General features: G+C 41.1%; 3 protein-coding genes across 3 annotated transcripts in view; all 3 read left to right on the plus strand.

The window, feature by feature from the left end:
- Positions 1–1,662: 1,662 nt before the first annotated feature.
- Positions 1,663–2,763, plus strand: LOC137003734 (putative nuclease HARBI1). Its single transcript, XM_067364023.1, has one exon. The coding sequence runs from the start codon at positions 1,663–1,665 to the stop codon at positions 2,761–2,763; it is 1,101 nt and encodes a 366-aa protein (XP_067220124.1).
- A 4,460-nt stretch (positions 2,764–7,223) lies between these two features.
- LOC137003429 (SLAM family member 7-like) lies at positions 7,224–11,007 on the plus strand. The gene is made up of 3 exons (XM_067363581.1): positions 7,224–7,347; positions 10,131–10,448; positions 10,714–11,007. Exons 1-3 carry the CDS (start codon positions 7,281–7,283, stop codon positions 10,797–10,799), a joined length of 471 nt encoding a protein of 156 aa, XP_067219682.1. The 5' UTR covers positions 7,224–7,280; the 3' UTR covers positions 10,800–11,007.
- Positions 11,008–22,111: 11,104 nt separating this feature from the next.
- The window catches only part of LOC137003144 (CD48 antigen-like), a 28,102-nt gene continuing 22,229 nt past the window's right edge, over positions 22,112–27,984 (plus strand). Inside the window, exon 1 of the mRNA XM_067363190.1 lies at positions 22,112–22,403. Coding sequence (XP_067219291.1) covers positions 22,349–22,403 — 55 coding nt within the window. The 5' untranslated portion in view covers positions 22,112–22,348. The remainder of the gene's footprint in view (positions 22,404–27,984) is intronic.

The following is a 27,984-nucleotide window of genomic DNA, read 5'->3' on the forward strand; positions in this document are numbered from 1 at the left end:
AAAATCCTGGGCAGAAATCACCCAAAAAATAAATGCTGCTGGCTATGGTTATGAGCGAAGCCCAGAAGAAGTTAGAAAAAAGTGGACGGACTTCGCAAGTGTGACAAAACGGAGGGCTGCAGCACGTAGAAGGGAAGCAAAAAAGACTGGTGGGGGTATCAACTCCGTTCCTCCTCTGACTGCAGAGGAAGAGAGAGTTTTGGCCATCCTGGGGCCTGAGGCCTTGGAAGGGATCCCTGGAGGCATAGATGCATGTGCGTCAACCAGGCCTTTGAATTCAAAGTTGAGCCCTGGAACATCAGGCCCCCTCCACCCTGGCCCTGGAACATCAGGCCCCCTCCACCCTGGTCCTGGAACATCAGAACCCCTCCAGCCTGCCCCTGGAACATCAGAACCCCTCCAGCCTGCCCCTGGAACATCAGCAATGAGTCCTGGTCTTGGGCTATTGCTTCCTCCTTCTGACTCCCCTCAGTCTGAGGCCTCCTCATGTGCTGGGCAACGTCGTTCTGGCATTCCAGAAAACCAGCCATTAATCTCCTGCCAAAGGAGAAACAGGGGACGTTGTGGCTGCAGTGAGAAGCTGCTTCAGTCGGAGAAGAAGAAATTATCTGAACTCCAGGGAATCAGGAGAGAACTGAGGGCCCTGAAGGAGCAGAAAGGCCAGCATCATCAGGAGGTTATGGCCTATAGGAGGGCTAAATTGGAACTCCTGCAACAACAAGCCAGCAAGCCCTCTTTAACCATGTTTCTACCAACCGACAGTAAGTGAAAATCGTGTTATTTACTCCGTATGGAAAGTCAAATCATGTGTGGCTGACAGCCATGTAATCTTTTTTTCTTTTTTTTCAGATCCACAGATGTAACCCTCTTTTTTTTTCTTTTCTTTTTTTTTTGGCTACATTGTTGGCCATCATGCCTCACTTCTGGCAAATGGGGCTCTGGTGAAGCTGTGTGGTGCATGGCATTCAATTTGTTTTTGAGTGATGAAGTTAAAACCCTTCAGCAGTTGAACTGAAATACAAATAAATAAATGTTATGGCCAAATATACTCTTTTGTAATATGTATTTCAAGTGCTTTTCTAATACACTGGGCATTCAGTTTAATATGAGGAAAAGAGCATACTATTGTAACTTGACTCAAAGTAGTATATTAATGCCATATAAAAATGCAGGCATTACTGAGTGAAGCTGAAGCATGTTTACCATGCCATGTCATCCTTTATTAAATACCTGAATAACGTGACCAAGCCTGATAATGAAACATATGAAATGGAACTTTGATTTTATTTTAGTGGTGAGCCACCATCACATAGACCATAAAGTAAATGAAAATTTTGTTCATTCACAACATTAATATCAATGACAATATAAGCCAAACATAACACAAAACACTCTTAAGTACTAAGACTATTCTTAAGAGAAGAATGAAAATTATGAAATAACAGAATGACAACAGTCTATTTTAAAGCAAATCAACATATACAATATATTATTAATGTTGTACCTTATTACTGTAACAAATCAAAGATGGTAATAATTAATTGTAGTAATTTAATTAATTTAGAATGATTATTAGCCAAGGTGTTTCTATTAACTCAAAAGCAGGTGTACTAATGCCTCTCCTAATAAAACAGCGTGTATGTGTTTTTCAAGTGCTCAACAATGGCAGCTTTACAAAGATTCTTACAGCTGGAGCACAGAAGGCGACTGAGAAGTCAATCAGTTTATATAAATGCCCACATAAGGACAAATTTTACTCCTCTTGACTCACTATCTGATGATGCAATTTTAAGAAAATTCCGTCTTCCAAGGACCAAGATCCTTGAATTATTTCAGATAGTAAAACCACACCTTCAGAGGGCAACAAGAAGAAACTACGCCTTAAGTCCAGAGGTGCAGTTGTTAGCTACACTGCGTTATTTTGCTGTTGGAAGTTTTATGGAGGTGGTGGGTGATGGCCTGGGGCTCAGCAAGTCTTCAGTCAGCAAAACTGTGACAACAGTAACACCTTTGCTTTTACAGCTGATGAAGAGCATCCTGGTTTTCCCCAAAACTCCCGAGGAAATACAGCTGGCCAATCAACAATTCTATGATCTTGACAACATCCCCAGAGTGATTGGCATCATTGATGGCACCCTAATCCCAGTATTAAGCCCTAAGGTAAATGAGCCCTTGTACATTTGCAGGAAGGGCTATCCAGCCATTAATGTTCAAGTAGTGTGTGATCACCAGGGAATGTTCACTGACATTGTGGCAAAATGGCCTGGAAGCACACATGACTCTTTTGCATGGGCCAATTCGGCAATTTGCCAGATGGCTGAAGAAGGTGGCTTTGGTGATAGCTGGCTCCTGGGAGACAGTGGATATCCTCTTCGCCCCTACCTCTTGACACCTGTGCAGCATCCAGCCACCATTGCAGAGGAAAGGTTTAATCAGGCCCATGGAAGGACACGCTCTATAGTGGAGAGGACTATAGGACTGTGGAAACAACGTTTTCGCTGCATCAGCAAGTCCAGTGGTGGCCTGAAGCTAAACCCCACCAAAAGCTGTTCTGTTATTGTGGTTACTGCAATTCTCCACAACATTGCAGTCAGGGAAAATGTCCAGCTTCCTGAGGAGGAAGTTGATGCCGTTGGAGCCGATGGTGAGGAAGATGCTGTTTCTGATGATGATGATGATCCTTTGAACCCACATCAAGGCAGAATGCATCCTGCAGGAGCAGAAGTCAGAGAACTTTTAATTCAGAATATGTTTGGATGGTAGGCTAATACAGTATTTTACAGTTTGGATACTGTGTTTTCTATTATTTGTTTAATTTAATCTGACATAACTTGTGTTAATAAATAATGTTGTTTATTTGCCTATGTTTTCCCCCAGCAGACTTCACCTAAATACTTTTGCAAACAATAAATATGTATTTGTTTCTTATAACACTATGAGAATATTATATTCTACTACACAAAACTGCTTATTTATACAATTTTTCTTCATTCATTGACAAACAATATTATGGTTTGAGTGTGTAATATTTTAAATAGCCTATGTTAACGTATGTAAATTAGCCTATAGCCTATAGGCTAATTTAGGATAGGCACAATAAGCTTTTGCTTCTGCCTATTCCTTTTCAGACTTTATGTTGATTTATGTCATCATTTGTTAAATATTTAAATGTCTGAATAAAATAAATCTGAATCTGCCTACGTTTCCTTAGCGCTAAGCACTGCATGTGTTGCGTATATGTGTACAGTACTGATACAATTTAATATTTAAGGGTAAACCCCTTTTTGTAAAATATTGTTATATGACAATTTGTCTTTGGGAATTTAACAAAGCTACTCACTTGCACACTCACCGTTTCTTCGCACAAACGAAACCAAGACTGCGTCCCAACCGGCATAAATAACCCTTTCGGAGGGCACTTCGAAGGGAGAATAATTGCGATCGTCACGCTATTATATCGTTTCAAATAATTTGTAATGAAGAAAGCAAATTGTGTAAAACCTAGGCACCTCGACTTTAAGTCATCCAAATTACTTAAAGTGGATGGTGAAACCTTCGAAAGAAATAGGCTATAGGGTCGATAGCTCTGAATAGAACACATCCCAGCTGCTGCGAAATCAATGACGTCGACACGACAAACTAACAAGGAACTATACTTCTAACCACAGGTCAAGAGCTGTCGTTCCAACCACACAAGTTTGCGATGCAGTTTGCGAACGTTCGTTGGAACGATGGTTTCGGGAAACACCAAATCGTTGAACTATGCTGATAACGACGGAACTTGCGACCATAGTTGGCCAACGATGCTTTCGGGAAACGCACCCCTGACTAGTTGCATGACTCACCACAGTTTCACGACCGCAATAGTTCGGTGTGATACTAAACTTATTGTTTATTAAAACTAATTTTGATGTCACTGTATAGTATTCTGTTTGAACTTCATTGTGTATCTTTAAGACGCTATTTTAATCATCGCAGTTTCAGTGTTCGTTTACTTAAATATGTCACAATGTATATTGATAAGAAATGTGATTTATAGCCTATGTCATTTAATTCAGTGATAGTGTGTAACCTATTGTATTTTCTACATTTCTTTGTAGAAAACATACACAAAAACACGCTTCTCAAACAGGAAATCTGGAGTATTGCACCCCTTTTTAATGGAAGATAGGAGGAAGACAGTTTAAAGCACATATCGTCACAGCCTATCCTACATGACGAATAAAAATAACATACACATTATGTAATATTACATAATGTGTATGTTATTTTTATTCGTCATGTGTGTGTGTGTGTGTGTGTGTGTATATATATATATATATATATATATATATATATATATATATATATATGAAATGAATATGGAAAATAAAGTTGGTTTAATCTAAAAGGTTTTAGAATTATAGAATAATCTAGCATCTTTCTGAAGGCACTCTGCCTGCGCTTGAGATGCTCTGTTGAATATTAGCTATGTTAATTACACAAACAATATGTTAAGCGTACATTTATTGAACAGTGATTAAATAGCCTATATGTATTTATTTATTGTAAACTTTATTATTAAGTGAAGAAAACATTTAGCTGAAATATCCACAAGATATAAGAGCGCATGATTTATCCGTCGATCAGATGCGCGTCAAAGTTGTGTTCGTTACTATAGCAACAGTAGAATCCGGGTACAGTGTTTCAGAATCAATCATTGTAAAAAATAACTTTTAATAAGTCGTGATCACGAGAAAACAACTTTTGTTATCTCGAGATCACGAGAAAATTAAGTCGTGATCACGAGAAAACAACTTTTGTTATCTCGAGATCACGAGAAAATTAAGTCGTGATCACGAGAAAACAACTTTTGTTATCTCGAGATCACGAGAAAAATAAGTCGTGATCACGAGAAAACAACTTTTGTTATCTCGAGATCACGAGAAAATAAGTCGTGATCACGAGAAAACAAGATAGAAAAAAAATTGTAATCCATGGCCGTTTAGGGCTTCCGTAGTAGTCATATTACATCCTAAAAAAATGTCCTGTGGTCTATGTGTATTAAGTTTTGTTAAGGATCGACATTGTGTTCAAGAAAAATCAGTTAGTGAAAAGACGCCATGCTGTTGAATTCACTAATAACTAATAACTCTTCAACAAATCAAAATATTTTTGCTAACTTTTTTGCTCATACAAATTTAAATGAAGAATAAGAATATTAGTACAGATGATTTCAGATGCAGCCTATGTGGAAGGTTTTTGAATCTCTGAGTGCTGGATTTTCTTTACATCATTATCTTTTTTCCACAAATTCTGATGTTAAACATTATTGCTTAATTCAGTATAAAAAATGGCTGTAGTTGTCCACCAGATGGAGACATCACAGTATATCTTTAAATCTGTACAGACTGTTGTACAGTATATAGCCCTCTTTCCACCTGGTATTAAGATGCGTTTTTGGTGATTCATTTTACAAGTGATCAACGCTAAATACAGGTGGAAATAGGATCAAAAACAAAACTTTGAAGCATCAGCTATACAGAAAATAATGTAATCTGAAAATACATGAACATAATGTAGGCTATCTGATTCTGACCACATGAGATGATTTACCCTCAATGATGTTCATGTGATCATGTGTGTGTATCAAGTTATTTATTATTTTTCCTATAGCATTTGGGGTTGTTGTGTCAGGATGGGAATTTGTGAAAAAGCAATGCCTTTATAAGTGATTTTTTTTTTCACTGAATACTTTCTATGTACCTTGTTCTGATGATAATAATAAAAATAATAATGATAAAAACAAGACAAAATGTTGTGCCACTTTGTGGTTGTGAAACGTTAGTGGGAAGTGAGGGCACCTGAATCACACCCACTAAAAACCACCAAAATGCCAGACTGAAGTCACTGCTTCCCAGTCAACATGTGAGATCATGCAATGATCACGTATGTAAAAATACTGTAAAAGAGAGTAAATGTTCCATCTGAAATGGCTGAATAGCTTTATGTGAACACTAGGTGGGGACATCACCTCTGCTACTCAACTTATTGCATGGTTTATATTTCACTAGCCATGTTAAACCAGTGGAAATGACATCTGTCCCACTTTCAGTTTGTAAAACTGTACACAGTTAGTCATGTGCTTTTCTAAAAACTGACATGAAAATTAAATTACAATGAAAATTCTGCAACAAATGATGCATTATTGTAAAACGCTGACAGTGTTGATGTGTCAACGTGTTTGAAGCTACTTAACAGCTACTTTTATAAATAGTTTAAGAGCATGAAAAGGGCTTGAGAAAAAGAAGACCAGTTACAAAACAAAACTAGAAACAGATGAGTTCCTCATCACACTTACAGATGACACACGTCACATCAAATGGAGAAATGTTTTTGTTTTTTACATACCAGAAGAAAAACTGTAAAGTTGTTTAAGCATTTGGACTATCATTTAACAATACATATTCTCTTAAATAATAATGATACTCCTCATAAGGTGACTGTGGTACAAATATATACATCAGAGATCAATGTAAATAAGATCAACTAACTTGGTGCTAACTTGGCACTTAAAAATCATTTTATGTATTTAATAGATAGAGCTATTTTATTAGTTTAATCTATGCTTCTTTTTTTCGCTCCTCTTTGTCACTTCCCACATGCTCTACAGAAGCATTATTAGTCACAAACTCACAATCACATGCATACTTCTGCAAAATCATTACTCTAAATGCTTGTGAAACTGTTTTAAAAACCCAAGAAGCTAGGTGAATAACCATGAGACAACTGTGAAATTACATTGGTGGCATCGATTGCTTGGGGACTTTTCAGAGGCTGCTGTATCAACCACAGCTTGTCACCACAAGGAAGGAAACCTTTTACAGCAAATGCCTGACCAGATACACTCAGAATTCAACTAGTCACATGCATAAATTCACATACAGTATTCATTTTAAGCCAATTCTGCTACCTAATTTTAGTAGATCAAATCAATTTTACTTATAAATCTAAACACAATAAAGGGATCTTCCTCAAGGTTTATTGGGATCTTTGTTACCAGCTAATATCCGTATTAAACTTGCTTCTCATTTGGGAGGATGATATGGACCTTATACCATATTTTCAAGCTCGTGTCACCTTGAACCAGCAGATCTGTATTTATTGCAACTTTTGTTTAATGCTCACATGTTCAAAGATTTCAGTTTTAACCATGCAGATTTAATTTCCTGTTTGTCATACACTTCCTCTTTTGAGTCTGGTGACAAAAATGTGAGCGTGAAGCTGCTTGATGGGTTAAAATGGCGTTAACGCATCTACTTCTGACCTTCGTTGTGATGTTTACCAGTCCTGTGAACTCCAACACAGGTACCAAGACCCTGTATACTACTTAAAGTACATTCTTACTGATTAATATTTAATGATACAACTATAATACTTTTTTTTTAATGAAGACAATGTAAGGCAATATTTAGATTTTTAAAACTTATCTTTTAACAACTTTCATCTTTTAACTTTTTGTCTGATTAACAAACGATTTTGATTTCTATGATTTGGTCCTGAAATTACATCTGAAAGCAAGAAGATTTGATGTACAGTACCATGTTTTCATGCCTTTTTATTACCACTAAAGCAACTGCCTAACTGGCTATAAACAGACTATACACCACTGTCGCTCAACTTCAACTTCACCACCACTAAGCTTCCAACAAGTCTTTCAGTTTTTATCTAAAAACATTTTCCAAGGAAGTTTAAGTTAGGAAGTTTATAAGAGCACAATGTGTAGTGAGCCAGTGTTCTTTACTGTCCTTACCAGTGCTTGAATTTATAAACACACTATAGGCCTACTGATTCATGAGCTCGGGAGCTGATTGAGACCTTGATTGAGCTGATTGACTTCATTCTAGGTGTGTGTTATGACATCCATGATCTGAGGTTACCTGCACAGTTTCGGCGCAATGCCACCAAGTGGTCAGGAGATAATATAAAAAAAAAATTTTTGCTTTTAACTTCTGAACGGTTCGGTCAACAAAAAAAAAATACATTTTTTTAGGTCTCTTTAGATTCAGTGCAGCATGCCGATTCAAATGCCCACTTTTCTCATATCAGCCATTTTGGGTGTCGGCCATTTTGAATTTTCTCGCAAAATGCTTTATTTTACGAGCGCATTGGCGTATCATTACAAATCTTGCCCAAAAGGTACTGAAGAAGTATTAAGACAGCGCCACCTGGTGGTCTGAAAAAATGCTGATAGCTTGTGATAAATTTAGACTATTGTCATGAAACTGGTCTTAATAGATTCCTTGGGTCATGCCGAGAATATAAATACCAATTTTGCCATAGTCGGCCTAACTTCCTGTCCACCATTTTGATTTCCTTTAAAAACCTATTTTTTTAAAACTGCTCCTAGACTGTTTGTCTGATTTTCACCAAATTCGAGTTTGTTCATTTTCAGACCATGCTGACAAAAAGTTATAGATTTTGAGTCAATAGACAAAACCGTTTTCATATATCTCATCAACGAATTTGATAGCATAACGCCAAACTGCATCTGAGATTTTATTTCTGCAAAGCTTTAACTTACTGACTCTAAACTTTAAATTAGAGCTGCTGAGCCTATTACCTCGGCAAAAGAGGGTTAGTGCCAGTCTATCTAAGCAGCATATTAAGGTGTAAAAGGATAGACTATAGTTAGCTTAGAAACCTTGAATAACACAAATAAACTTCTGGACAATGTTAAACCATCTTGTGTCTTTATAAGCTTCTGATTAAAAAAGCCATTTCAAATACTTTATACCAGTGGCTTGCAGTAGTATTCTGAAATGAGGAGGCACATTTTTTTATTTATTTATGAATCAATGTAAATTCATGTGCATTACTCTTAACATTGACACATCTTCCTTGTTAAATGAACATTACTTTATATTACACCAAAAAAGAAAAAAAAAGAAACCAAATACAATTCTATTTTGTAATTTCACATTAACAATGTATTGTACTAAATGTTCTATTAATCAAAACCAAGTCAATCTCATCAAGTTAGTGTTTTAAGCATTTCTACATTCATTCCAAAATAATAACTAAAGGAAATAATAATTTAAACAATATATTTTATTTGTCTAGAGTTTAGAGTTTGATTTTGACGTGACATAAAGCAGTGATATCTAACTGGATGATCTGTTTACTTGCTTTTCAATTAGTCTTCCCATTGACGGCATCATTTGTTCAGTCAAACTGACGCGCGTGAACGCGCATATCAACGAGAGGTGGGATTTATCGCACAAACCAATCATATCCAATCATAACCAATTACATCCAATCATAGCGTGATGGAGACATTGCCTCCTCTCACGTGACTTTCCCCCATTCATTCTCAATTACCCCCCACAAAACCACCGCACGCCGGGGGTCTGATGGTTTTCTATGGTTTCCAATGAGAGCAAAGGGAGGCATGACTCCTGCTGTAACTTTACCTGTGGCTGTCGCTGTTGGGCAGTGTTCCTTTAGAAATACGAGAGACTTGCTCTCTTTTTAATGTCATAATTTGTAATATTTGTGTTGTTTTATATGTACTATGGATTATTTTCTCATCCTATTTTTTTTTGAGGAGGCACTGCCTCCTTTGCCTCCTCGGAGGAAATGCCCCTGCGGTTTATACATACAAAGATGGTGCACTCATATTGCTATGAATGGGAGAAATTACAGTGCGCAATATGGCGGAACAAGTCCTGCCTTCTAAGTAAAAGAGCCAATTGCCAATTGGTAAAGCTCCAGTTTCTTTAAAAACAGTTAGTGTTTTGAGATGAGCTTATGACTGCATATGTGCACTTGCTGGTCCAGCCTGAAAAAACTATTTTTCAAACAAAATTTAGCAACCTAGTTTCCCCAGGAGGTTTCCCATCCAGGTAATGACCAGGCTCAACCCTGCTTAGCCTTAGTGGTCAACCAGACTAGGGCTGCAGGGTGATATGCCTGTAGCAGTGCTTACTGATTGAGAATAACTCCCTTTGGAGTGACTTTGTGCTTTGTAACTTTACAGACCTTTTTTCATGCTCAAACGGCAACATTACTCTTAACAAAAACATAATAGGACCTCTTTGAATTCAACAACATTGTACATTGTCATAACTACTTTCTTTTTCTCTCCACAGTATCCAGTGACATAATCCAACCATCAGCAATGCCTGCTCAGAAAGGAGGTTCTGTACAGCTGTCTGTACAGCTGACTGTACAAGCAAATGAAACAGCATTTGATGATTTGGATTGGCTTAAAGATAATACAGTTGTTGTGGTCTCATACAATTTTAACAACGTAAATATTCACCCTTCCTACAAGGACAGAGTGTATTTCAATACTGGAAACTACTCTCTAACACTGAAGAACATACAGGATGCAGACAGTGGAATCTACAGAGCAAGAGCAAATGGACATTCAGAATATACTATTGGTCTATACAATGTAACTGTTGGTAAGTAATCTGGGAGTTTTGTTGTCACATTGAGAATTCAGAACCTTAATCTACTCAACAATCATAAGCAAGTATTTTCAGTAGTACTTAGTTGAATACAGTTTTATAGTGTTCAGCACCTTCTGAACTGTTAAAGTCGGTGCTATATTACCTCAAAATTGTTCATCATGCAGATGAAATCTCTCAGCTTTTTATAAAAACAAATTAATTACCTTCATTATTTTGAACTGAAAAGATTCTTACATTTCTTACATTTACTTCTTAGGTACAAGCAGTCATGGATCAACCACAGGATCTGTTTCTCTTACTTGGATAATATTCCTTTTTCTTTTGGGTGTAATGATGATTTGAGCCAATTACTGTAGCTACAAACAAACAAAAAGTAAGCTGTATTGCCTAGTGAAAAAGAAATATACTAAAATCTATTTGAAATACATTTATTTTATGCTAAGTGTACTATAATTGCATTTACATTTGCATGTACTTAATATAAATACCCTGCAATTGTACTTTTAGTATACTAAATTGGTATAATTAAAGTCTGCTAAACTGGAACAAGTATTTTTGTGTTGAGGTCCAACTAAAGATATACTTAAGTATATCTGATTATGCTAAAGTGGAACTATTGCAAGTAGTACAAGTATATATATCTTGCATTCAAATTATACAGTGATCATACTATCCTTATTAATAGTGCTATTAAACACATTTTAGGCTTAATATTTAGAAATATGCATTGTGCAATAAAGAAGAACTGCAAATAAAATTAAATTAAAATTTTTATGTTAGTATGTCTGTAAATAGTCAACATTTGAAGCGGATCAAAATCCTTAATCAAAGTTGTCCTAAAACCTTCTTCTAAAGACAACTTTAAAGAACTTTTTTGATCCACTTCAAATGCTGACTACTGTACATTAATGGGTTTTTAGTTAGTGTGAAATGAATGTAGGCCTATTTTAAGTACATTTTGGTAGGGTTTTTTCACTAGGGCAGACTCCATTGCCTCTGACATGTTTTCTTACCATCACGTACTTAACTCAGTAACTCTTAAGGAAATCCAGAGTTACCTAAACTCATAATTATGAGTTGTGCTGATGTTCATGTGCATTTTAAATACATTCTTTCTGACATGACTTGAAAACACTGTAACTACTGAAGCTAAACCTTGTCCCCCATTGGCCTGCCCCAATGTCCTACTATTGGTTGAACCACAATGATTGATATGTTTTGAACACGCCATAAAGCCAATGCCATCACACTCACCAACAATCGGTTTTGCTTTACTTTTGTTAAACAACCGAACTTTCTGGACTGCACACTATTGGGAATCTGTGTTGCAGATTTTGGCACATTTGTCAGAAGGAAACTTTAGAGTCTAGAAAGCCATTGTAGCTAAAGACACATGTCTCACCATGTATTTCAATCTGAGAATGATCAAATTATTTTTAGATGATGCTAATTTTTTAGATGAGACTTTCTTTTTGTGCAAACCACAGAAAACATGAGGTATGAACTGAAACATCTAGCTTGTTTCTGCTAATTGGTTGTAAGGGCAGAATTTTCAAACCCAACTTTTGCCTACAGCATATCAGGTAGGCTGTTGTTTAATTTAATTCAATAGTTTAATTTAATTCAATAGTTTAATTTAATTTAATAGCCCTTTGGGCTGTCAAAATATTATGATTTATGAATTATGGGATGACGCAAAAAAAAAAAAAAAAACGCAGAAAGTTAAAATGTCAATTGAATCCAGAAACGTCTGGGTTACTAGTGTAACCCCCGTTCCCAGAAGGAGGGAACGGAGACGTTACGTCGATACTGATGTAATGGGGTCTCGCTAGGGAGCCCAATCACCTCCAAGGATACAGAACAAACCAATGGGAATTGGCCTGTGAGATTTACATGCCGGGCCCCTCCCCCAGCATCCGGGTATAAATAGGGCCGGCATACTCACCTTCATTCATATTTTTGCTGAGGAGCCGAGATAGATATCTGGCCGCTCAGCGGTGACTCAAAGCTATGGCAGGGGAACGTAACATCTCCATTCCCTCCTTCTGGGAACGGGGGTTACACTAGTAACCCAGACGTTCCCATTCAGTCAGTCACGTTCGACGTTATGTCGATACTGATGTAATGGGGTCCCGTGGAAAGCGCCATAGCAACTGAACAACGTTACGAGTGTTAGGGAGGCAGATGCTGGCAGGCTGAGGCGTGCCAATGCAAGTGCGGCCCATACTCACAACCTTCCAGCGCCCAGAGTAAGCCCAGGAATGTCTTCCATACCGGTGGGATGGAGAGGACAGGGCGTTACCGTGGAGAAGTCGAAGCTGCTGTTCCTACCCACGGGGAAGAGTGCTTCGGAACTCAATCCCACGTTTTCCAGCAACGACAAAAACGCCAGGAAAGCGTTCCCCGAGGAGGGGAAAGCTACGGAGACCGCACCCCTCCACGAAGGGAGGTAACTTGTGGAAGACACATATGGACTGGTCTGAGAACAGTAACGCATATGGAAGATCTCTGATGTAGGCCCTACCTTCCGGGAGGAACGACTAGCAATCAGAGACAGGGCAAAACGAAGCCGCCCAGGGAAAGACACGGGTTTACCGTCAGGGAAACCGTACCGTGGACAAACACATATGGGATTACCCGCGGGGAATCACAGCATATGGGCATCTAGCCCAGTACAAGGGCAGACCAATTGGGCATACACACGAGTACTGGACCTAGCGCCGGATGCCTCCGCCACGTCTGGCTGCCGCAGGATGCAGGAGGAACTCCACAGGGTTCACCGTTACGGGGAACTGAACTGAGGAGCGGGAAAAGTGCTCGCATTTCCTCTCCCGAGGAAAATGGCACAGCAAGCGAACACCCACGGCTATCTATGAGTAGATAGCACACGGGTGGACACCGGTTCCACTCGGAGATTATAATATCTCGCGAATGTATTCGGTGTCGTCCAGCCTGCAGCTCTGCATATGTCTGCAACAGAGGCACCGTGCGCCAACGCCCAGGAAGAAGCGACACCCTGAGTGGAGTGAGCTCGCAACCCGAGGGGGCACGGCTCGCCTTGGGACTGGTACGCCAAGGCGATGGCATCCACTATCCAGTGGGCCAGCCTCTGTTTGGAGACAACCTTCCCCTTCTGCTGACCTCCAAAACAGACAAAGAGCTGCTCAGAGCTTCTGAAGCTCTGCGTGCGGTCCACATAAACGCGCAGAGCACGAACGGGACACAGCAACGCAAGGGCTGGGTCTGCCTCCTCCGGGGGCAGTGCTTGCAAGTTCACCACCTGGTCCCTGAAGAGAGTGGTGGGAACTTTGGGCACATATCTAGGCCGGGGTCTCAGGATAACCTGAGAGTAGTCCGGCCCGAATTCCAGGCACGAATCGCTGACCGAAAATGCCTGCAGGTCCCAACCCTCTTGAAGGAGGCGAGCGCGGTCAGGAGCACTGTCTTGAGAGACAGATGTTTCAGCTCAGCTGACTCAAGGGGCTCGAAGGGAGCTCTCCGTAGGCCCGAGAGGGCAACAGAAAGGTCCCAGGAGGGAATGAGGCAAGGCCTAGGGGGATTTAACCTCCTGGCGCCTCTGAGGAACCTGATGACCAGGTCGTGCTTACCTAGTGACTTGCCATCAAGCACATCGTGATGCGCTGCGATGGCGGCCACATAGACCTTCAGGGTGGAAGGGGACAGCCTCCGTTCCAAACCCTCTTGAAGGAAGGAAAGCACAACACTGACCGGGCATTTCCGGGGGTCCTCCCGGCAGGAGGAACACCACTCAACGAACGGACTCCACTTCATGGCATAAGCGCGCCTCGTAGAGGGGGCTCTGGCTGAAGTGATGGTGTCGACTACCGCGGACGGTAGGCCACTCAAGTCTGCCGCGTCCTGTCCAGGAACCACACGTGGAGGTTCCACAGGTCAGGACGCGGGTGCCATATGGTGCCCTGCCCCTGAGAAAGGAGGTCCTTCCTCAGGGGGATGCGCCAGGGATGGGCTGTCGCGAGGAGCATGAGTTCCGGGAACCAGGTCCGGTTGGGCCAGTATGGCGCAACTAGCAAGACCTGCTCCTCGTCCTCCCTGACCTTGCACAGTGTCTGTGCAAGGAGGCTCACTGGGGGAAACGCATATTTGCGTAGGCCCCGGGGTCAGCTGTGTGCCAGTGCATCCGTGCCGAGGGTCCCCTCGGTCAGCAAATAAAACAACTGGCAATGGGCGGATTCCTGAGAAGCGAACAGGTCCACCTGTGCTTCCCCGAACCGGCTCCATATCAGCTGGACCGCCCGGGGGTGGAGTCTCCATTCCCCCGGGAGCGTGAGCTGTCGTGAGAGCGCGTCGGCCGCACGATTGAGCTCGCCCGGGATGTAGGAGGCGCGCAGCAACCTGAGTCGGCGCTGACTCCACAGGAGGAGATGGCGGGCGAGTTGCGACATGCGACGGGAGCGCAGACCACCCTGGTGGTTGATGTGTTGTCCGTCCGGACCAGTACATGCTTGCCCTGCAACAGCGGTCAAAACCGGCGCAGCGCAAGGAGTACTGCCAGCAACTCGAGGCAGTTGATATGCCAATGGCGATGGGGCCCTGTCCAGGAACCCGACGCCGACTGGCCACTGCATATGGCACCCCAACCAGTGGTGGAGGCATCTGTTGTGACAACAACATGCCTGGACACTTGTACTAGGGGCACACCGGCCCGTAGAAAAGCAAGGTCCGACCACGGGCTGAATGTGCGGCGACAACTCGGCGTGATGTCCACACGGAGTGAGCCGCGGTGCCATGCCCACCTCGGGACTCGGTCGTGAAGCCAGTGCTGAAGCGGTCTCATATGGAGCAATCCGAGCGGCGTGACCGCGGCTGCGGATGCCATATGCCCCAGGAGCCTCTGAAATTGTTTCAGTGGGACCGCTGTTTTCTGCGAGAACGAGTTCAGGCAGTTCAGCACCGACTGTGCACGCTCGTTGGTGAGACGTGCTGTCATGTTGACCGAGTCCAGCTCCACACTGAGAAAAGAGATGCTCTGCACGGGGCAGAGCTTGCTCTTCTCCCAGTTGACCCGAAGCCCCAACTGGCTGAGGTGACTGAGCACCAGGTCCCTGTGTTCGCACAACTGCTCCCGGGACTGGGCCAAAATGAGCCAGTCGTCGAGGTAGTTGAGGATGCGAACGCCCACTTCCCTGAGCGGGGCAAGGGCCCCCTCTGCGACTTTGGTAAAGACGCGAGGAGACAGGGACAGCCCGAAGGGTAGGACCTTGTACTGATATGCCCGCCCCTCGAACGCAAACCGTAGGAACGGTCTGTGTCGAGGAAGGATCGAGACATGAAAGTACGCGTCCTTCAGGTCTATTGCTGCAAACCAATCCCGGGCGCGAACGCACGTGAGAATGCGTTTCACCATGAGCATCTTGAACGGGAGCTTGTGAAGGGCCCGATTCAAGACACGCAGATCCAGGATTGGCCGTAACCCCCCGCCTTTCTTGGGTACTATGAAGTAAGGGCTGTAAAACCCAGACTCCATCTCGGCTTGAGGGACAGGCTCTATTGCGTCCTTCGCCAAAAGAACCGCAATCTCCGCCCGCAGGACAGAGGCGTTGGGACCTGTCACCGTGGTGAACAGAACGCTGCTGAACCTGGGGGGACGCCTGGTTAACTGAAACGCGTAGCCGAGTCTGATTGTCCGAATGAGCCAACGGGACGGGTTGGGAAGGCGTAGCCACGCCCCCAAGCTCTGTACGAGTGGAACCATCCGGACAACAGAAGTACCCACGGGGGGGCAGCATGGAGCACTGTGGCCCAACTCGGGAGGCAGTGCGTCCCGAAGTCGAGGCTGTGCGTGGAGTCCACTCACAAGGCTCCGAGTGGGCAGGGTGGCGTGGGAAGGCGGTGCGTTCCCAGGGCGCCAAGACCCTGCCCGTGGCGAAGGAAGGAGTGGCCTTGCGGCCAGCGGTGGAACAAAAAGAAAATGCAACACAGGATTCTCCCCCGGGCCCTCTCCCGGAGGAAGGAGCGGTGCGGTCACCGTCTCCCGAGCAGCTTCCAACACCTCCGGGTCTCCCGTCTCAGGGCCGCTTCTTGGCCTTCTTTTTCTTCGAAGGAGGCTTGGCGGACTGGGCGGGGGGCGTCGCCTTCCTGCGGGTGGCTCGAGGAGGATGGGAGGGTTCCGACCTCACGGGAGCCTGAGCCGCAGGAGGACGCCCTCGGCGAGGAGCAGACGGCACGGCCCGTGGCGGATTGGTGGCATCATCACGCCTGGGCAGGATGTGTTTGATGGCCTCCGTCTGCTTTTGCACTGCCGAGAACTGCTGAGCGAAGTCCTCGACAGTGTCACCGAAGAGGCCGGCCTGGGAGATGGGGGCGTCAAGAAAGCGAACTTTGTCAACATCCCTCATCTCAGCCAGGTCCAACCAAAGATGCCGTTCCTGGACCACCAGGGTGGACATCGTTTGACCCAGGGTGCACGCTGTGACCTTCGTCGCCCGGAGGGCGAGGTCGGTCGCCGTGTGCAGCTCTTGCAGCAACCCTGGTTCAGCACTACCCTCGTGCAACTCTTTCAGAGCTTTCGCCTGATGGACCTGCAAGATGGCCATGGCGTGCAGGGCAGAAGCCGCCTGTCCAGCAGCGGAGTAAGCCTTGGCCGCGAGAGCGGCCGTGGTCTTACCCGCCTTGGACGGGAGACGCGGACGGTTCCGCCAGGTGGCCACGGACTGCGGGCACAAGTGCACCGCAATCGCACGTTCCACCTGCGGGATGTCCACGTACCCCTTGGCGGCTCCCCCATCGAGGGTAGTGAGAGTGGAGGAGGCAGAGGACCGTAGTCTGGCAGTGTGAGGTGCCAACCAGGTCTTCTGGAGCTCCTCATGCACCTCCGGGAAGAACGGCACTGGGGAGAAACCAGTCATCCAACCGCGAGCGCTCGGGACACGGTGGAGGGTTCCACTCGAGACCAATGCCCGCGGCGGCCGGGGCAAGCATGGCTGTTAGCTCAGAGTCCGTCTCCGACTGAGCAACCATCCCAGAGGCCGGAAGCTCGGAGTCGTCATCGCTCTCTGAACCGTTCAGCCCACTCCCCGATACAGCGATCGACATCCAATCCTCCTCCGGAGCGCCAAAAGTGACGTGGGGCACCCCCGAGGAGGGCCCCGCGACAGCAGGCGGCAGCTCGACGGCACATGGTGTTGTGGAGGAGTGGGAGGTTCGTGGGGACGGACCCGACGAAGTGGCTCCCACTGTGATCCTCAGATCTCCCAGAGCACTAACCGGACCGGCGGCCGCTACAGCCGCCGGCGCTGGGGTAGTGGCAGAGGGGACCCTCGCTTCTGTGTTAAAGAAGGAGAGTCGCGATCTCAACACCAACATGGACATGCCCTCGCAGTGAGGGCATGTACCATCCACGAGCGCTGACTCAGCGTGCGGTCTACCCAGACACGTGAGACAGTGGTCGTGGCCGTCAGAGGAGGTCAGGAAACGACCGCATCCAGAAACACACGGACGAAAAGACATCTTGAAAAAGATGCTGATCGCCCGTGCTTGCTCTTTCAGGAAACCTCACCAGCCGAAGCACCCAGGGATGGGCGTAGCACCGTCCTGTGGGCAGCGCGCTGTCACCCCCACCGCTGAGCGTGCCTTCCCACCAGCTGGAGAGACTCGAGCAGGCCACCAGAACGAGTGAAGATAGCAATTAAAATTGCTGTTGTCAGGAAACCCTGTAGCAATTATAATTGCTGTTTGCTCTCTCTTTTAGAGAAATTCACTCTCTTTCCTTTTCCTTTGAAGTGAAGGACGATCAATCTGATCGGCTCCGAAGCAGAAGTATGAATGAAGGTGAGTATGCCGGCCCTATTTATACCAGGATGCTGGGGGAGGGGCCCGGCATGTAAATCTCACAGGCCAATTCCCATTGGCTTGTTTTGTATCCTTGGAGGTGATTGGGCTCCCTAGCGAGACCCCATTATGTCAGTATCGACGCAACGTCGAACGTGACTGACTGAATGGGAATGTTAATTGCATGAAAAGTAAATAATTTTAATTTATGCGTCACATATAAATCCGCAGCTTAATGCAAGACCGCCAAATGTATGTGCACAAGAATAAAACTAATGTGCCAGTTTATGCAATTGCTTCACGTTGACAGATCATGTCAAGTAAAAGGGAAGCAAAACATTTTTGATATTTAGTGTTGCGTCTAATGGTTTTATTTCTTCAACAGCTTAAAGTTTAATGTACGTTCATGTTGTATAGCAACAGGTCGTTTCACCTTTATTTTCACGCTCCACTTACTGTGTCTATATTAATATTTTTGTCGGTGACTCTCATTCTTTTAATCTATATAATTTGTGCTAATAATTATAGCTGTAGCCTACTTGTAACAGTATAGAGAGAACACAAAGTTACCCCAGATTAGCGTAGTTTATATATGTTCAATTGTTCATTTTTGTTATAAGTTTGATTTTAGCTAGCATGATGCTATAGAAACGGGGCGTGTTGAACTTGATTTAAAAATGGCAAGACCGTTTATATTGAGTTTATGTACTGAATTTGCTCTTTCAAAAATATTATTGTTCTAGAAACAGAATATTATTTTACAGGTAGAATTTTAAATTGTGTATAATTTATATATTTAAAATACATCAATTACGATATGTTGTTTTGACCTATCCAAATGTATTGTAGTTATCACTAATTTATTTGAAAATGAACAATGTACATTAATAATCATTCAAATAAATGTAAATTCCTCTTTGCCAGATGTAATAAAGCCATAGTTTAAACCAAATGAAAAAAGGAAGGAGGAAAAGAAAAATATAATAAACAGTAGATAATAAAACAAATGGGTGATCTGATCTTGATGCAGACGTCTGCGAGCGAGCATTTAGGCGGAAGCGACACCGCCTCTGGGCTTTACTGACGACTCCTTCTGCGCATGCTCAGGCTCCTAACTGACGTTTTTGCATAACATGTCAACGCCCATCGTCGTACGTTTTACATTCAGTTCATTACACTGGAAGGAAGCGGCGTCACGTCGTCCATCTTTCTTTTTTTTTTTTAAGTCTATGCCTTTAACTCAGTCAGGCAGGCAGATCATAAAGAGGAGGAAGTAAGCTAGAGAATGTCCAAATAAGGTGACCCCCCCCCACAAGACTAGCTTCTCAAAAGATGTGGGAGCACAACACCCACTAGCCTAAAAAAGACCCCTATTTAAGAAACATATAAGTTGCTGAAAATATAGCGAGGCAAAATAAAAAAAGCCACAGCTGTGCACTAACATGACCTATCACAGGAGTTTTTATGCGCCACTCTCTACAGCAGCAGGTGTCCTTACTGAAAGAGGAAGGATATGTGGGCAGCTTCAGTTATTTGATCTGTCTCACCCACATCTCTCCCACCTCTCTCTTTCTTTCTTTCTTTCTCTCTCACCTAGCTCTCTCTCTCTCTCTCTCTCTGTCTAAAAGCTAAACAGGCCACAATGTAAGGCAAAGTTGAAGATAAAAGAATCTTTAATGGCACAGCAGAAAAAACAACCCAGACTCTCCTAAGTCTGATTTATGAGACAATTTTTGCATGAGCTGGGAAATCATGAGCTTTACAAATAAATTCTCTGTATGGGGAAAATGGTGACCTACTGTATACCCCACATTTTTTATGCATGTGAAAAAGACATGATATAACGGTTGAATGAGCTGATCTAATATGCTGTATACATGGCCTTCTATTTAGCTGTTTCAAATGCCCCTATGTTGTTTTGTTTGTTTGTTTGTTTCAGTTTTGTTGTGTGGAGAACAACTTGTATTCCCTGTTGACTTTGTGATAAGCATATTTGTCAGTTAAGTGGACTTGTTTATGTGTTTGACCTTAATGTTCACGGCAACTATAGTTGCCGCAGTGTATGGTTGTCATTTTCCTTTTGTAAGTTTTTTTCTAGATGTTTTCCATGTTTTATGTCTCAATGACATGCAAGAAAACAACCAAATAAAGGATTTCAAGAACAAAAAAAAAAAAAAAAAAAAAAGGTATTCACTTCCTTCCTGTGACATGAGGCTGCCAACTTCCAAGCCCTACTTCCAGGAAGCAAATTGAAGGCAAACCCTCCCAAAGAAAAGTAATTTTCATGTTAATATTGAAATGTGGTATACTGTGTTTAATGGGTTAATAAATCAAGGTTATTGGTCTTGTTTAGTGCTTTTTGCTTTCATAATAGTTTATATTGTTATATAATTGTTATATATTATATATTGTTATTTGTCGATTTATTTATTTTTTAATTTATTTATTTATTTATTTTTTGTTTGTTATATGTGAGCCTGGACTACAAAACCAGTAATAAGGGTCAATTTTATGAAATTGAGATTTATACATCATCTGAAAGCTGAATATACATAAGCTTTCCATTGATGTATGGTTTGTTAGGATAGGACATTTGGCTGAGATACAACTATTTGAAAATCTGGAATCTAAAGGTGCAAAAAAATCAAAATATTGAGAAAATTGCCTTAAAGTTGTCCAAATGAAGTCCTTAAAGGGATAGTTCACCCAAAAATGAAAATTTGATGTTTATCTGCTTACCCCCAGGGCATCCAAGATGTAGGTGACTTTGTTTCTTCAGTAGAACACAAATGATGATTTTTAACTCCAACCGTTGCAGTCTGTCAGTCAAATAATGCGAGTGGATGGGAACTTCTACTATAAGAGTAAATAAAACTTGCATAGACAAGTCCAAATTAAACCCTGCGGCTCGTGACGACACATTGATCTCCTAAGACACGAAACGATCGGTTTGTGTGATAAACCGAACAGTATTTATATCATTTTTTACCTCTAAAACACCACTTTGTCCAACTGCGTTCAGCACTCGTTAGTAAGGTCTGATCGTTAAATTTACGGTAGAAAACTTACGAAATATCTTCATGGAACATGATCTTTACTTAATATCCTAATGATTTTTGGCATTAAAGAAAATAATAATTTTGACCCATACAATGTATTGTTGGCTATAGCTACAAATATACCCGTGCGACTTATGACTGGGTTTGTGGTCCAGGGTCACATATAAGAGTAATTTTTTATAATGAACAATGTAATTTAACTTTTTGATTCACAATGCTCTGTTGGAGCAACTTAATGACTTTGTTCTGCACTGTGTTCCACCACTTTAATACAAATGGATTTGTTGTTTGTTGTGTTTTCATATTTAAGAGATTATAAGCTAGATGCAGCTTTTTTTTGTGTTCGCATCAAATGTTCTTCAACTTTGATCTGTTGATCTGTTGAAAGCAGTTATTTTAAGTTTGCATAAATGTTATCCTCCTATTCAAATTTTACATTGAAGGGTGCATACAACATATTTGCCCACAGGCAACTATAGTTGCCGCACATTCAAATACGTTTTTTAAGAAAAGAAAAAAAGAAAAAAAAAACCTGGGGAAATAAATGCAGAACATGCATTTAATGTCATGGATTAAAATGTCCAAGCAATTGGGATGAAATGTACATCAAACATATGAGATTGTGAGATGAGATTTTTTCTGATAGGTTGACAAGTGCAGCCTACTTTGGTCTGCACTCACACACTGCAAAGGGGGCTAGTGGTTTATATAAAAAAGAGGTTAGTAACCATAAGGCAGTAAGATCTTCCTTGTTGATCTGTTAAAGGGGTTTGTGTCATGCTAACACCACTTTGAGTTCAGTTGCAGAGGACAGGACAGCCTACTGGACAGTGATGAAGAGCAGAACAACAGACATTGGCTACTACATTACATTTAGATTTTGCAATATGTTGTAAAATATAATGCATTTGAAATTTCTTGGCTAGAACGTTTAAATAAGGTTCAGTGTTTCAGACAAAACGATCAACTTGACAAGTAGGCGCTGTATTACCACAGCTGGATTGACTCCATCTGTCTGTTGCAATGGAATATAGTCACCTTCTAACGCTCTTCATGACTTTTCTGATCTCCAGCACAGGTATGAAAAGCCGCTTACATGTTTAATGGTTAATTATTATTTCTGTTGTTATATGCAGTACATTTCAGTGTTCATATTGTAAGTGATGTTTCATTTCCATAACTGGCTAGATGGATGTTTGTATAGATGTTTGTATACAATATTCAAAATCATTAAAAAAAAAATATTCCAGAAATTCTCTTAAACTGATTTAGAGAGCACATGATATCCAATGCAAAAGGAGTAGGTCATTCATATTTGCAGATATTTGTGTTATAAATAATATACATTTTTACAACAGTCTAGGGCCAGCGTAACATAAATGAATGTGCTCTCACTGACAATGTATGAAAAGAGGATTTATTAACAAGAAAATAGCGAAAACCGGAAACAAAGGGATCAAATTCAGGAGTGGAGTTTGGCTTCAGACTTTGGCTCATCAAATGACACTATTCCATCGAAAATGAACAGCTTGAATGTGGACTATAGCAGTCGATAAAGATGCACATTCTGATGAACACATACGACTGGGCCACACTCTTTTGAAATCTAGCCTTTCTGCTAGATTTCCGTTTCAAAGCAGGAAAAGCTGCAATGTGTTGCCCAGCCTCATGGCAGTTAAAACATTCACAGCTTTCCATATTGTCACTATCTGCGTTATCTTTACTCACAGACACAACATCTTTAGAATTTCAGGTACGAACATATGAATTGCGCTTAGCAGATGACAAAAAATACACTTGAGTGAGCACAAAATTCATCAGAGAAACAGCCGCTTCTGTAAGAGTAGACACTTTCTGTTCATTCAACTGAAAACATAAAAGACCTCTACCAAGCAGTTAATGAATGTGAAAAATTACTATAAGTAATGGATTAATGTAGTATTTGTTCATGTTTTCAATTTTGTAAATAAATGGCCCTTTTTTATGGTTTTTATGGCATTTTTTGGAATGAAAGAAAAATTGAACTGAATTGAATCAAAGCAATATTGAATTATATGCCATGCATCTAACTAAAATAACAGCTCCACCTAGTGTAAATATTATGCACAATAAATACATAATAGACCTTCTGAGTGTTTGCAAAAAGTGATGACGTGTTTTGTGGGCGGAGCCTACGGGGGGCTGGGCAGAAAATGGCAGTTCTGCAGTACGTAATGTCTGTCAGAGGGCTTGAAGTCTGCCCAGATGAAAATGGAAAATGGCCATCTCTTTCTTCACTCAAGCATTCTCATTATCTGTGCGTGCATGCTCACAGAAGAACAGCCACAGAAGTCAGCATTCATATCATGAACAATATTTAACATTAGGTTGCCATTACAAGTAGCAGTCTGTGGAAGCCACGGAATAAAGGAGTAAAAAGGTCATCTAAGGTTTCTTGCAATTTTTGAGTTTATATAACCACAAAAAAATAGCATACTTCAAGTTAATTTTATACTTCAAGTGTGAGTAAAGTTCAAGTAGCCTATATTTTAAATATACTTTGTGTAGTAAGTATACTAATATCAATACACTAGTATACTTGTAAGTGTACTATTTCAGTACTACTTGGGACTAAAGTAGCCCACTTTTTAGTGTATGAAAGTATACTTGTAAGTATACTTTAAAGGATTAGTTCACTTTCAAATTAAAATTTCCTGATAATTTACTCACCCCCATGTCATGCAAGATGTTCATGTCTTTCTTTCTTCAGTCAAAAAGAAATTAAGTTCTTTGATGAAAACATTCCAGGATTTTTCTCCATATAGTGGACTTCAATGTAGCCCAAACGGTTGGGGGTCAAAATTAGTTTCATTGCAGCTTCAAAGCATTCTATGTGATCCCAGACGAGAAATAAGGGTCTTATCTAGAGAAACCATAGCTCATTTTCTAAAAAAAATAAAATTTACGTTTTAACCTTAAAGGTGCCCTCGAATTAAAAATTTAATTTATCTTGGCATAGTCAAATAACAAGAGTTCAGTACATGGAAATGATATACAGTGAGTCTCAAACTCCATTGTTTCCTCCTTCTTATATAAATCTCATTTGTTTAAAAGACCTCCGAAGAACAGGCGAATCTCAACATAACACCGACTGTTACGTAACAGTCGGGGTGTACGCCCCCAATATTTGCAAATGCCAGCCCATGTTCCCAACATTATGAAAGGCATTAGACAAGGGCAGCCAGTATTAACGTCTGGATCTCCACAGGTGAATCAACAGACTAGGTAAGCAAGCAAGAACAATAGCGAAAAATGGCAGATGGAGCAATAATAACTGACATGATCCATGATAACATGATATTTTTAGTGATATTTGTAAATTGTCTTTCTAAATGTTTCGTTAGCATGTTGCTAATGTACTGTTAAATGTGGTTAAAGTTACCATCGTTTCTTACTGTATTCACGGAGACAAGAGCCATCGCTATTTTCATTTTTAAACACTTGCAGTCTGTATAATTCATAAACACAACTTCATTCTTTACAAATCTCTCCAACAGTGTAGCATTAGCCGTTAGCCACGGAGCACAGCCTCAAATTCATTCAGAATCAAATGTAAACAATATAACAGTATACAATACTCACATAATCCGACGCATGCATGCCGCATGTATGACGAACACTTTGTAAAGATCCATTTGAGGGTTATATTAGCTGTGTAAACTTTGTTTATGCACTGTTCAAGGAAAGCGCAAGCTCCGTGGGCGTGGAGCACGAGAATTAAAGGGCCAGTAGCCCTGAATCGCCTCATTTATAATGATGCCCCAAAATAGGCAGTTAAAAAAATGAATAAAAAAAAATCTATTGGGTATTTTGAGCTGAAACTTCACAGACACATTCAGGGGACACCTTAGACTTATATTACATCTTTTTTTAAAAAGTTCTAGGGCACCTTTATACGGAAGCCCTAAACGGCCATGGATTACTTTTTTTTTTTTTTTCTTGTTCTCTCGTGATCACGACTTATTTTCTCGTGATCTCGAGATAACAAAAGTTGTTTTCTCGTGATCACGACTTAATATTTTCTTGTGATCTCGAGATAACAAAAGTTGTTTTCTCGTGATCGCGACTTAATCTCTGCTCTACATTACACAAATGTGCCAACAGGTGCCAGTATATTACCAAATATAAGTGGTGATGCCCTGTAAATATCCACTTTACTGTATTAGTTCATATTGGCTCAGATTGTACGAGTTTCGGACAGAGATAGTTTTCCTGATCGCTTTATTTTGTGCAGTATTGTGTGCCTTAAGCGATTAACTCTACTGTGAAATGACTGATTATAATTAGTGTATCTGTTATCGTTCTGACTAGTTGCATGACTCACCACAGTTCGGTGTGATACTAAACTTATTGTTTATTAAAACTAATTTTGATGTCACTGTTGTGTTTGAACTTCATTGTGTATCTTTAAGACGCTATTTTAATCATCGCAGTTTAAGTGTTCGTTTACCTAAATATGTCACAATGTATATTGATAAGAAATGTGATTTATAGCCTATGTCATTTAATTCAGTGATAGTGTGTAACCTATTGTATTTTCTACATTTCTTTGTAGAAAACATACACAAAAACACGCTTCTCAAACAGGAAATCTGGAGTATTGCACCCCTTTTTAATGGAAGATAGGAGGAAGACAGTTTAAAGCACATATCGTCACAGCCTATCCTACATGACGAATAAAAATAACATACACATTATGTAATATATATATATTACATAACGTGTATGTTATTTTTATTCGTCGTGTGTGTGTGTGTATATATATATATATATATATATATATATATATATATAAAATGAATATGGAAAATAAAGTTGGTTTAATCTAAAAGGTTTTAGAATTATAGAATAATCTAGCATCTTTCTGAAGGCACTCTGCCTGCGCTTGAGATGCTCTGTTGAATATTAGCTATGTTAATTACACAAACAATATGTTAAGCGTACATTTATTGAACAGTGATTAAATAGCCTATATGTATTTATTTATTGTAAACTTTATTATTAAGTGAAGTAAACATTTAGCTGAAATATCCACAAGATATAAGAGCGCATGATTTATCCGTTGATCAGATGCGCGTCAAAGTTGTGTTCGTTACTATAGCAACAGTAGAATCCGGGTACAGTGTTTCAGAATCAATCATTGTATAAATAACTTTTAATAAGTCGTGATCACGAGAAAACAACTTTTGTTATCTCGAGATCACGAGAAAAAATAAGTCGTGATCACGAGAAAACAACTTTTGTTATCTCGAGATCACGAGAAAATTAAGTCGTGATCACGACAAAAAAACTTTTGTTATCTCGAGATCACGAGAAAAATAAGTCGTGATCACGAGAAAACAACTTTTGTTATCTCGAGATCATGAGAAAATAAGTCGTGATCACGAGAAAACAACTTTTGTTATCTCGAGATCATGAGAAAATAAGTCGTGATCACGAGAAAACAACTTTTGTTATCTCGAGATCATGAGAAAATAAGTCGTGATCACGAGAAAACAACTTTTGTTATCTCGAGATCACGAGAAAATAAGTTGTGATCACGAGAAAACAAGATAGAAAAAAATTGTAATCCATGGCCGATTAGGGCTTCCGTACCTTTAAATGCTCATCTTGAACTAGCTCTCTTCTTCTTCTTCTTCTTCTTCTTCTCTATTTGAATTCCAGCAGTGTAGAAGCTGCTAGGTGTATTACTGCCCTCCACAGGTCAAAGTTTGAACTAAATTGTCATATACAATATGCTTGTGCAAGTATATAACAATTAGTTCAAACTTTAACCTGTGGAGGGCAGTAATACACTTAGCAGTGTCTACACTGCTGGAATTCAAATAGAGAAGAAGAAGAAGAAGAAGAAGAAGAGCTAGAGAGCTAGACGTGTGTGTGTGTGTGTGTGTGTGTGTGTGTGTGTGTGTGTGTGTGTGTGTGTGTGTGTGTGTGTATATATATATATCATGGGCGTCGGAACCATTGTATGTGGGTGGGACAAGACCCACCCACTTTTTAAGACCAATGATATTGGACCCACTCACTTTTACTGTCTCTAATTCAGCATTTGTCTAATCCCCCCAGGTGATGCTACTCCACAAACCACCAACAGAGCATACAAAATACCAAAAATAAAAATATTTTTTAAAACATCGCCAAGTAAAAAGCTGCGTTTATAAAGAAATGTCTCTTTACGACCACAACAAATGGGACACTTTTCAGACGCAAGTCAAACGAGCGCGGAAAAGGTAGCTTCAGCTGAACAACAGTGAACTGCGGTCAGATGAGATGTTGTCAGGCTATGTCAGTAAAACTCCAATCAGCCGTTAGGCTATAGCCTACTGTGCTCGAAGCGTGAACCCAAGAATTGCTCACGCAAATGCGCCGGCGCGCGCTGCATATTACTTTTTTTATAGCTTAACTAAAGCGCTAAAGAAACTACGGGCATGCGCCGTCGTTATTCTGTTGTAAATGAAGTCATGGAATTACCAAACGTGCGATTAAAGCTGCCTCAAAACTGTGCATGCATGTATGTATTTGTTGACATGGTTTAAGCTATTATCCAATTTGTTGGCCTTAAAACGTCTTAAAATGCATATATGTACCCCAAGGAAATCAAAATAATTTTCTCGGTGGAG

The sequence above is a fragment of the Chanodichthys erythropterus genome, chromosome 16, assembly GCF_024489055.1.
Source record: "Chanodichthys erythropterus isolate Z2021 chromosome 16, ASM2448905v1, whole genome shotgun sequence".
Lineage (NCBI taxonomy): Eukaryota > Metazoa > Chordata > Actinopteri > Cypriniformes > Xenocyprididae > Chanodichthys > Chanodichthys erythropterus.